The following is a 12,710-nucleotide window of genomic DNA, read 5'->3' on the forward strand; positions in this document are numbered from 1 at the left end:
AGATTGAACATTAATGAGCTGAGCATCAATCTTAAGAAACTAGAAAACGAACAGAATAAACCCAAAGTACACAGAAGAAAGAAAATAATAAAGTTAGAGCTGTCAAGGAAATATGAAACACACAATAGAAAGGTTTGGCAAAACATAAAATGTTTTGGGGGGGGTTTAAAATATTTTTTCATTTTTAGACAGAGGGGAAGGGAGGGAGAAAGAGAGGGAGAGAAACATCAATGTGTGGTTGCCTCTTGTGTGCCCTGCACCAGGGTATCTGGCCCACAACCCAGGCATGTGACCTGAATAGGAATTGAACTGGCGACTCTTGGGTTTGCAGGCCAGTGCTCAATCCACTGAGCCACACCAGCCAGGGCCAAAATGTGGTTCTTTTTTGAAACTATCAAGGTGATACTAACTGGAGAGGCAGGATGATGAAGTGGTAGAAAGTTTGGGCTCTGGAGTGGACTGCCTCGTTTGAATGCCCACTCTGACACTTACCATGGCCTTGGGGGTGTGGCACGTGGCTGGCAATGGTGGAATCACAGCTCCAACCCTGGGCTGCTGGACCTCGGTGCCCATGCACTAATCCATTATTCTTATGACAGGAACTTGAAGTCATATACTCTGGTGGGAGGACCTTCCTCCCATAATGAAACTGAGTATTATTGTACCAATTTAACGGATGGAGTAAATGAGGTTTGGAGAATTTAGGTAACTCTCCCCAAGTGATGAAATAGAAAGAAATGGAGTTGATTCAAGACTGGATCTGACTCTCCAGTTGGTCCTCTTAACTACCACGTTCATCTACTCCAGGAACATCCCTGCTGGCCACTCAGCACATTGGCACTCTGAAACGCTACTTACTGTATATCCCACTTCAGGGAAGATGCCTTTTTTAAGACAGAATGGAAAGAGAAGGAGCAAAAGCCTCTTGCTCCTAGACAGAATTTCTTCATCTTACTTATGGTAACCCAGTAGTTAAGATGACATGCTTTGGAATTAGAAATAATAAAGAAAATTGTCCCCTGACCGATGTGGCTGAATTGCTTGGGCATCCTCCCACAAAGAAAAAGGTCACCAGTCCATTCTCAGTCAGGGCACATGCCTGGGTTGCGGGTTCAGTCCCCAGTCAGGGAACATACGAGAGGCAACTAATCGATGTTTCTCTCTTACATCCGTGATTCTCTCCCTCTCTTGCCCCCTCCCTTCCCCTCTCTTTAAAATGAATAAATAAATAAATATTTTTAAAAAGGAAGTAATAAGGATAATTGCTAATATTTCTTAGACACTTACTATGTGCCAAGCATAATCCTAAACTCTTTCAATCTTCACAACATGCCTTTTCACATCTGTTAGCATCCCATAATACAGACTAAGAACCTCGGGCGCAGAGACATTAACCTCACACAGCTAGGAACTGGCGGAGGCAGGATTCCAGCCCAGGCCATCTAACACCAGAGCTTACATTCTGTCCCACGTTAAACTCCTGGGACCCAGCTTCCTCATGCACTGATTGGGGATGACAACACCCGCCCTACCCAAACTGTGAAGAGGAACTGAGACAAGGCAGGTAAAGCCACCAGCACAGTACCTGGCATGATGATGCTAGTGGAGGTGACAATGGGTATTTGCAAAGACACAGGCCTAAAAGGATGGTACTATTCCTGATTGCTGCAGAATAACTAACTGCCTAAAAATCTTCAAAAAGAAGTTTTTCTTTCCATTTCACTCTTACAGTCTTCAAAAGGACATGTTGTGCTTTATGGGAAAGCTAATTTTCAAAATCAAAATCATAGCATTTTACATTATGTGAAGCTATGAAGAAAAGTATTTAAAAGAATCTAACAAGTAGAACTGTAGCAAAGCTGGGGTGGGGGGAAGCTCACATTTCCCAATGCAGTAACTCTAGCCTTGAACTTACTATCCAGAATTCTTGAAACCTCAGTAATGGCAGCATAAAAGGCCAATTAATCAGGTTGTTTGTTCTCTGTGTGTGAGTCACTGTTGCCATCTACAGTTAAAAATGGGACATGCAACACCGCCAAATAACTTAATTCTAAAACACACAGTCCTGGAGATGGTGGAGCTGGGAAAGTACGCATGTTCAATCAGTACAGAAAATGAAAATGCTACCTGAAGGAGCAGTTCTTTCTCAACCACCTCTTCCGTCTTGCTGATGAGACGCTTCTGCAGGATATGAATTTTCTGTATCAGCTCATAGGTACTGGGGTCACTGGCCTGTGCAAGGGGAACAAAATAAAGCAGCTGAGACACCATCAGTTTTAAAGCACCGTGGTCCCTATGCAAAAGAATTATTGTTTTATCAAAATCCACTGCACACCTGCAGACCCAGTACAGAGAGATTTAGGAACCAAAACATACTGGGTTGGCCAAAAAGTTTGTTTGGTTGTTTTCTTCTGTAAGATGGTTCTAGTAGCTCTTAGTTGTCTTTAACTTCATTTGAAACAATTTTGTTAGATTGTATTGTGACAGCTGTCATGTCAGCCTGCATTTAAAAACACTTATCAAAACTGGTGAATTTTTCTGTAGCCATTTTAATATTGAAGATGGAAGAACATACACAACATTTTCATCATATTATGCTTCATTATTTCAAGAAGTTAAAGAAAGCAACTGAAACACACATACAAGAAAAGATTTGTGCAGTGTATGGAGATGACTGATCGAACATATCAAAAGCGGTTTGCGAAGTTTCCTGCTGGAGATTTCTCGCTGGATGATGCTCCACAGCAGTCGGGTAGACCAGCTCAAGTAGATAGTGATCAAATCGAGACATTAACTGAGAGCAATCAATGTTATTCTGTTACACCGCACGGGAGACAGCTGACATACTCAAAATATCCAAGTCAATAAAGTTATTGGTGAAAATGAAAGTATGTTTTTTATTATATGGAAAAAATCATACAGACTTTTTGGCCAACCCAGTATGAATAACAGAGGAGATGATCACCAAACCAGACTGATGTTTGGCTAATGTCCTATCTATTGACTGTGGTTAGCCAATAAATGGAAAGTGAATATGTTTATTCCACCAAGGGAAATAATACTACTGATAACAACACAATAATAATAGTTATTATGCATGATGTCTGATTCTTGGCTACCATCCAGACACCATGCCAAGTTCTTTTCATACATTAAGCGATTTTAGCCAGACAACAGCCTTATGAGACAGCATGCACCTTCCCCTTTTACAGAAAAGACAACTGAGGCTCGGAGGATTAAGTTAGTTACCCACACAGGGGAGGGTCAGAGCTGGATTCAAGCCCAAATATGCCAGGCTCTAATTACTATGCACTGAGGCTCCCCTACCATCATCACCATTTCTATGGGAATGAGACAGGGTTCCCTAATTCATTCAGCCTCAGGATTCTGCTTTGATAATCTCAACAAGAAAACTCATTACAGCCTAAGATGGGGACGGTTTCTAGGACGTGGACTTCTGCTAATAACTGACAACAGAACATGACCGTGGCATTTAGCTCTCAGCTCTCAAAGGGTGTCATCAACCCGTAATGCTCCGGTGCACCTCCAATGCCTAGCTGTGTGCAATTCAAACAAGATCTACACTTATGAATTGATATTCTGCCCTCTAGACTTGGAGCCCAAACTTCACTTTCAACTGTATTGACATTTTGAATTAATGTAGAAGCTAAATATTTTCAACTGCTTCCCAGAATCTCTATTTTCTAATTTTTTAAATAAAAATTGGCATGCAATTGGAAACTTTAAATACCTGCCTGAAAACACATGGAATAAACTAACGTGACAGGAAATGGATTTAAAGTCATCAGCTCCACTTCCCCAGACATCCTTATTATTGTTAGTTTAGTAAACTGCACCACTCTTGGTATTTGAAAAGGAATAACTGAGGGTCCAAAAGAACGAGGAGAAAGGTATTCTATTAACTCTGACTTTGCTTAAGAAATACCAAGCAGTGCCAAGTGATATCCACACACTGTGCCTACATTTGGCACATACGTTCTCTTGGCAAGACTGGATGTTGTTAAAATTCAGGCCTCATGTTTATATAATAATTTATAATGCATTATCTGTAATGCCTTCTTCATTAAAAGGAAAAAAACCCCACACAAACTCCCAAATCCTAACTGTTGATCGACTCAAAGCCCCTCCTGTTGCCCATATTGCTGGGTACAACTAGAGGAGGAGGTGGCCACGTTTCTCCGGAATCAGCAGAGGTTGTTTTTAACTGTTATCTGCAGTGCTGGTGATAATGTCTATCAGGAAGTCATCAAGTAACATAGGAGGTTTATAGGCATACCTCGGAGATATTGCAGGTTCTGGTCCAGACCACCATAACAAAGCGTGTATTGCAAAGAAAGCAAGCAAGCCTTAATCTTTTAGCTGGTGGAGGGTCTTGCTTTCAGTTTGTAAAAAAAAAAAAAAAAGAAAGAAAGAAAGAAAAGGAAGGAAGGCAGGAAGGAAGGAAGGAAGGAAGGAAAAGGAAAAGCAACACTCGTGAAGTGCAATAAAAGGAGGTATGCCTCTATTATCCATCACCTACCAATGGGACTTCAGCTGTGTTTCCAAGTTCCTAAGAGAAAGGGTTTGGCTAACACAATGCTAGTCCTTCAAAAAGAGGGTCAGATCACAAAAGCCATATTTTTTTTATTCCTGCATGAAATAAAAAGATGCAAAGACCAATTGAAAGATGTTTGAAGATGCTGTTTGAAGAAGAGAGGCAATTAACTATCCAAGACGAACAGGTAGGCCCAGGACAACTGTTTGAGCAAAAACTACCCAAAGGAGAAAAATCCCAATTGGTGCAGCCAGTTCACAGTTTCCACTGGATTCTTCAGGCAGAAAGGATTCTGTCCAAGACTTTTTAAACAAACCCCTAGTGAACCATCTGGTTCTGGGAACTCAGTTTGCATTTGATCCAGCCTTACATTTCAGGGAACAATTTGCATAGCATTGAATAAAACCATGCTTTTCATTGTGCTTTAGATATGAAGCCATGCGGGGTAGAAGAAGAGATTTGGGGGTGAGAGGAAGGCTCTGCCACACATTACCTCGAGCTTCCTCCATCTGTGCACGTTCATGGGGTTCTCCAGTTCCTCCTCCAGGGCTCGGCATCGCGTCCTCTCCTTCAGAAATTCTCTTTGCATGTGAAAAAGCTCCTGCCTGAATAAGACACACTTCCTTTTGCAAAGGAATTCTCCACCCATGTGAATATCATATCTTTATGTGGTTTTACATACACACTAACATCTTATATAAAAAGTTGGAATTAAGGAGACTTCTGTGAACACTAATACCAGCCTCCTAATCCAAACCAGATACCAATTCTCGCAGAGCTGAAAATTCAGCCTTAGCTTTTGGAAGGTGGGAAGGAGGGAGGGAGAGAAGGAAGGAAAGGAGGGGGGGAAGAAGGAAGAAAGGAAGGAAGGGGGGGGAGGGAGGGAGGGAGGGAGGGAGGGAGGAGGGTGGGTACCAGAACTTCAGAATCATGATTCTGGATATCCAGGAATTTAGAAGCATATGAAAAGAACAGAGAAGTTGAATTACAAGAATTTCAATATACTTTTTAATGTTTCTAAATGGCTCTACAGTAGCAGCAAGAGAACCTACAACATTCCACCACAAAGTACGGCACCTGACTTCAAGATATTGAGGCTTGGGTGACAACCTAACACCAATTAGGCCAGGGTATCAGCCACCCTACCTGCCCATTGGAATAACCAGGGGAGCTTTGAAAACATGCTTTTGCCTGGCCCTTACTCCCAGAGAGATTCTGCTGTAATCGGTCTTACATGTGGCTTGGATTTTGTAGGTTTTTAAGTCCTAGTGGTAATTTCTAATGTGCAGCCAGCATTGAGAAACACTGAATCAGGAGTGATATGTTATCTGGTACTCCGCAACTACATAGATGGCTGAAAAAGTCCTGAAGGGCTAACTCTGGCTCAAATATACTTCTAAAATCTGCAGGAATCTCTAATTAGTAGGTAATGTGCCACAGCCATCCACAGTACCTCGTGATCTGGCTGCCACCCATGGAACAAGAGGCTTTGTTAGTGGGTAGAGAAGAGGCAAGCACTGGCATTGACAGGGGCAATGAGGATGGGCAATAAGGAATTACTTTCTGTCCTCATTTGCTGTGAGTGTGCAGACTACCAATACTAAACCATCTCTTCTGCTTAATTGCTTCATTTAAACCAATCCTACAACTTCCCCTCATTAGCAAGACAAACCATTAGAATTAACTGCATGGTGCTCACTCCTCAGGGAGCTCAAAACAAGCTGCTCAGGACTCAAAACACATTTTTAACACTTCTATTTAGATTCTAGAGTGTCATCAGACGCAGAAGGCAAGAGTATTAGCTACTGTGACTGCCAGCTTATCTCGTGCTACACCCTGTGGAAGGCACATTACATTTGTTTTCAGGTTTAATTTGAACCACAAGTCTAAAACTCAGAGAAGTTAAGTGATTTTCCCAAGGTCACACAGCTTGTAGGTAGCAAGGCTGAGGTTGGAATCCATGCCTGCTTGCCTCCAATGTCTTTATTAAGTTGTTTTCCCATTGAAAAGAAAAATAAAATCTATTATCAACAAACCAGCAATATTGGTGAGGAATGGGTAGAATTTGGTCCTTTGTATAGGCAATAAAAATGACTCGTGGCTGGTAAGTTTACTGATGGTCTCCGAGATCATTCAATAGCTACTTAAGAATGAATCTATTTGTCTCCAAAATGCCAATGATGGCACATATCTCTGGGCAGTAAACTTATGAGCAATTTTTCTAATCCCTTCTTTGTATTTTTTCTTCATTTCCCATATTTTCTACAATGAATTTGTATTACTTTCATCATCTGAAATATAAGCAACTCTTAGAAAAAAGAGTATTGATCCACCCTTGGTAGTGGCAACTTCCCTTGATATTCCTGAGGATATTCACTACATCTAAATATCAAAACTGTTTTCTAATTTGATGAATTTAAGAAAGCAATCCAAACTGTGTCCTTGTCCCAAGGTTGTTAAGGGTATTGTTCATCTACAAGCCAGTGGGGAATAAAGATAGTTACTAAGAAAACACCAAGCCTCTTATTTGGTTCCTGCAATTGCCTATATAAAACATGGTGATGTTTTCCCAAAGGGAAAGTACATCTTGTATAATGCAAGATTTAAAGCAAGAAGAAGGCGCACTAAGCTAAAGTGAAAGCTGAAGAAGATAAATCAAGAGTGAGGTATAAAATTTGGCTGCCTTCTAAGGAAACAGAGTTTTCAAATAGTGATAAAATTAAATTTCCTCCCCCCACCCTGCTTTCATTCTGTATATAATTCCAAGAAAAAATGTGTAAATGTTACCAGAATTAAATTTAAATATTGATGCTCCATGCCTTGTGTACTGTCTTATTAAAGAAAGTCTAAAGAGTTCATGGGAACTTTTTTCCTGAATTATAACTAGTTTGTATTTGTAATTCAACTTGAAATTTCTTTTTTTAAATCCAGAATAGAGTTTTTTAAAAATCTTTTTGCACTCCCTTATTTCCCCCTGAAAGGGAACTAATTCATTTTTTGTGACATAGAAGGGCAAAATGTAGATTCTGAAATATGGAAAAGTTGTTATTATTTGCTAATAATTTCAACACATAAAAAATTATTTTATACAACTTGTTAAAGACCTCAATGATCAACAAAAGGAACACAAGGTCATTTCCAACACTCCCCATAGACTGCTGTGCCTCAGTTCAAAGGTGTCTCTCATTACCTGAGTTCACTGACATTCGCCACACTCTTGGCAAGAATGACCTTTTCCCGACGAAGCTTCTTGATCTCAAGCTTGAGGATTCTCATGTCCTCCACCCTCTGGTTGTACTGTCTCTCGCCTTTATTCAGTATGGACTGTTGGATCTTGATCTTCTCATAGAGCAAAGCCAACTCATCATTGCGCCGAATCAGCTGCGACCCGAGGATGTCTCTCTCACTGATGACCTAGAGAGGTAGGGAAGGATATGGCCACCAGAGGACAGAAGGTCGAATTTTTCATGACGCCATCAGCATTCATTGGGTTGATGAATATCTAGCCAATGCCCACCTGTGCTAGCACCCAGTGGGTGGGGCACTGGAAACAGCTGGCTAGACAATCGGCACTGTACTCCTTTCATGAGGGTTTGCAGTTTTGTTAGATTTTAGTTTTTCCCAAAACTAAAATCACCTTTGAAAGGGAAAAGACTTCAGACCATTGATGAGATTTAGGAAAATATGACAGGCCCTGGCTGGTGTGGCTCAGTGGATTGAGTGCCAGCCTGTGAACCAAAGAGTCACCGGTTTGATTACCAGTCAGGGCATAGGCCTGGGATGTGGGCCAGGTCAGGTCCCCAGAAGGGGGTGCATGAGAGGCAACCACACATTGATGTTTCTCTCCCTCTCTTTCTCCCTCCCTTTCCCTCTGTCTAAAATAAATAAATAAAATCTTTAAAAAAAAAAGAAAAGAAAATATGATGGGGCAGCTGATGGTATTTGAGAGAACTGTGTGAGGTCCCAAGGTGCCTCCTTCAAAGGGGACTGAGGTGTCATTGTCCTATGTACAATGTTTTCTGTATTTTATACCTTCTTCAGTCAATGTCTCTATTTTTCATTTTAAAAAAGAAAGAGAAATAGTACAACAAATAATCCATAGTACTAATAATCCAATAATCCTTGGCCCATAGGTGTTTGGTTGTTTTTTTCCCAACCCACTGGTTTATAAATGCTTAAATTTGAATGACTTTTAGTGGGCTAGCTCTTGCCAACTTCTACCACTCCTTACTGTCTTACACTGGCCACTTCTTTTTTAACCTGCCAGATCTCTGAAAGCATATAAGTTCCTAACCCCCCAAATTATGTAATTATTCATTGCAATTATATGTGAGCAATTATATTATACTAGAATATAAGCTCCCTGAGGACAGGATCTTGTGTTCTTATTGGTCCATGTATTCCCAGTGTCTACAGGAGTGACTGACACACAGTAAGTGCTCATAGATATGACTTGAATAAATGTTTCATAATTAATCAACAGAAGATGAGCCTTTGCTACTGCTCTTCCTCCCATAAACTGAATGGAAAAGCTTAGAGAAGAACAAGGATTTGTGAAGAGTTGAATCAAACAGTTGTGTTGGCTGATGAGCTACAGGCCTAGTGAGAAAATGTTCCTACCTGGTCTAATTCTTTCTTATGCCTCAGCCTCTCCCCATCAGCCTCAGCAATAATTCGCAAGAGTTTTCTCTCTTCAGCTTCTTGATTTTCAATGAAGTGTTTGGTCTCCAGGGCTTGTTGTCTCAGCTTTTGCAGCTCAGCCTGACAAAAAATGAAAGATATGGACAAATTTCACTCTGTAACAGCACAAACCAGGACTGCAGGGCCCAGAATTAGATGTACAGTGTACTTCTCACACTTTCCTCTGATGTTTTGTTTAACACGGTTTGATCACTCTCACAAGCAAAACAAGCTATACACATGCATGTACACACAGCCTGTAAAGAAGAGCAACGCACATTATAGTGATCATGTTTATTCTATGAGTTGTGCCCTTGGGAGATTTCCATCATTTTTCTATATGTGTGTAACAGGGCTTCATTGGTATTCAGCAGCACTTCTCTTACCAGCTAAACATGAGGAGAATTCACACAGAATAGTGCAGGAGAAAATGTGGGGGTGAGCATGGGGAGAGGGGTCCTTGCAGGTACCAGCTCCTATAATGGTCCGAATACTACCAGCATATCAACTACAGAAATAAAGCCCATTTCAAACAAAAATTAAATTAGTAAAGATACCAGCCAATTGTTTAGCTTCCAAAACATCTTGGTGGAACAGAAGAGATGTCATGGTATCAAACGATATACAGATCCTACAGCCAAGGTGCTTCTAATATAGATGAGAAGATAAGATATACAAGAATTGTACAAATATTAGCAAGTCCAGGCAATAATGTTTCCATATCTTTATTGTCACAAAGACAATGAGTTGATGTTACAGGAGCTCAGAGGACTGGGGTTGTCAGGGAAATATCCTGGGGGAGGTCAGATCATGAAGCTCTTGAGGTTACATGAAAGATGTGAGGGTGATGGAGAAAGGATGCTATGGTCTGTTAAATTTCAGAAGGAAAATGGCTCTCATCAAAGAATATGTTGACTTCATTTCCACAAGTCTATTTGTGACCTACATATTGTAGGCAAGATATTAGGTATTTTGCATAGCTACTCTTATCCCCATTTTACAAATGCAATTACAGAGACAAAGAAAAACAAATTAACTCACCCAAAGTTGCACAGCTGGAAAGTAACAGAGTTGAGCTCTAACCTAGTTCTTTAGATTCTGAAGCTATCATCACACAATAGCTCCAAGTCAAATATAGAAGATGAGCAAGATGTGAGGGATTCCCCATCATGGACGATATAACCAACCACACTGTGTGGAAATGCTATGTACAGTGTGAAAAAGGACATACGAGTCCACAGGAACAAGTTCCTATTTCTGCCTGGTGTTTAGATGGAAGAGCCAGTCACAGCCTTGGCAGTTGACAAATATTCTGAAAATGGATAGGTATGTTTTATGGAGAAAGTAGTCAACAGTCAGGCCCATGGGAACAAGAGTACAGGCAGACTGTAAAGTACCCAATACGTTCACCAGTCAGCAAACCATCCCCTGTGGCTGGATGAGAGTGTTAGGTAGAGAACAGCAGGAGATAAGGCTGATAAACAGCTGAGCCAGCCTGGAAAGGGCCTGGGAGATCAAATACTATAGAGTATAGGCAAGAGGGAGCCACAGAGGTATCCATATTAGAGGAAAGAAGAATATGTCTTTAGAGGGTCCAAGCCCAAACTGGAAAGACAGGTGGTATCACACACCAGGTGAGCACAAGAAGAAACAAATTGGAGGAGAGATCTGCTTTCACCCATGCAAGGAATCACGAGGGAGTTGACAAGATATTACTAAGGTTTCAGCCTTTCAATGGCTTGTAGATCAGCAAATGACAGCGAAAAAGTAATATTTTTTCCTTCCAAGAAGTATTGGGAACCACCCCCACCCTCACCCAACCAGAAACATCACAGGGATGCTAAAAATCCCCATATTTACAAGTGCCTGTGAGCCAACCCAACTCTCTTTGAGGTCTGCCTCTAATCCGTGAAGATCAAGAGTTATTAACTCCATGCCTCAAACTTATCCAAACAGTACAAGATACTGCGCACCTAGTAATGTGTGATATACAAACTAAATGCAGTCAGCTACTATAAAACGAAGGGCTTCTCTTATGACATTTTGTTTGTTCATTCATGAAATATGTTTTGGTCCTGGGATAAGCAAAAGGAAATACTTATTGAGAAAAGATCTGGTCCAGTATTTACCACTTTGGGGGATTGCCTATTAGGAAAGCAATTGAAGAACCAGCCTTGCTATTCCTACAATCATTTAAGGTAACAGCAAAGACAGCAATAAAATACCTGCTTGGCTCATGCTTTCTTTAATAAAACTTTTATTTTCCCAGATGTGCAACATTCAATTCTCTGTTCCTGAGTGCCAAGAGCTGATCAGAATCCATCAGCAGAACAAAATGAAACCCCTGTTATATTAAAATGCAATCAACGGTGTGTAAAACTACCTGTCTAGAATGTAAAACCATTCATGCGTCTGGCATTGCTTGGGGTTTTTTTTTCCATATATCAAAATTCTGAATGGTCTCCTTATGTCACAAATTTATGGGCTGTAAACAAAATGTGGCATTAGATGTTGGCAGCAAATGTTAACATCAACAAAATACCTTGGGTCTAATGCATTTAGCAGCTATAAATCTGAGCTGTCTCACCCAGAAAGGGTGGTAACAACTGCACTGCACCCAAACACCCATCAAGCAATGTTCTAGGTGGAGCCCAAGGTATCGGCATTTCTCAAAGTGTTTCTGGAGGTGCGAGGTTGTAACACAATGGCTGGACACACTTTTAGTCACTGCCTCCATAATTAGACCATTCTGTGGTAGGTGTTTATGGAATAGTTATCATCTAATTCCATTACAGGCATAAATCATATCTCCAGAACCATGCTTGTGGGAGTTTAATCTGTTCATACATGACCCCAACATTCACTGGGTTTCACAGAAACCAACTGTTAACATCTAACAAAACGAAGAGCACCACATGAAGCCGTCTGGCCATGAGCATAATTAGGCTTTCTCTCTCTCTCCTTGTGACAGTCCCCATCTATGTCATTCTCCAGTCCACTAAGTAAAAGGATGTGGTGCCCTAAAGCTAGTCACTAATGGGGTACTGAGCTCTGGACATGGAGACTTTGCCGTTGAATTATTCACCAAGAATCGAAGTGCTGTCAGATTGACGTGGGATGATTGGGAGGTGCAGAGACAGAATCAGGGGCTTGTTAGGACTAGAAGGCAGACTCTCCAATGAGACGGCTCCTTCGGTGCTAATGAAACAACACTGGGACAGAATGGGCAGATGAAGGCAGGTGCAGCCACGTCTACAGAGAACCACGGACATTTTGTCATAACCATTTAATGTGCTGACAATGACTAGAATCCTGAGGAGTTAGTAGAGCCTGGTAGCAACTGAAAAGGAAAAAGAAACGTGAAAGGAGCAAGATTTTTTTTTTTCTTTTGAGGGGGATAAATGAGAATGGGGATGACCTAGTATAGACAACTGCTTGTCTGTTGGCCTGGAGAAGTAATAAATTGGGTTATCCT

General features: G+C 41.0%; 1 protein-coding gene across 1 annotated transcript in view; it reads right to left on the reverse strand.

Moving 5' to 3' along the window:
* Positions 1-12,710, reverse strand: part of CFAP58 (cilia and flagella associated protein 58) — a 94,340-nt gene that overhangs the window by 41,385 nt on the left and 40,245 nt on the right. The window contains exons 12-15 of the mRNA XM_045191300.2: positions 9,176-9,316; positions 7,746-7,969; positions 5,049-5,160; positions 2,128-2,232 (exon numbers count right to left, since the gene is read on the reverse strand). Coding sequence (XP_045047235.1) covers positions 2,128-2,232; positions 5,049-5,160; positions 7,746-7,969; positions 9,176-9,316 — 582 coding nt within the window. The remainder of the gene's footprint in view (positions 1-2,127; positions 2,233-5,048; positions 5,161-7,745; positions 7,970-9,175; positions 9,317-12,710) is intronic.

The sequence above is a fragment of the Desmodus rotundus genome, chromosome 4 (genome assembly GCF_022682495.2).
Source record: "Desmodus rotundus isolate HL8 chromosome 4, HLdesRot8A.1, whole genome shotgun sequence".
NCBI classification, from domain to species: domain Eukaryota; kingdom Metazoa; phylum Chordata; class Mammalia; order Chiroptera; family Phyllostomidae; genus Desmodus; species Desmodus rotundus.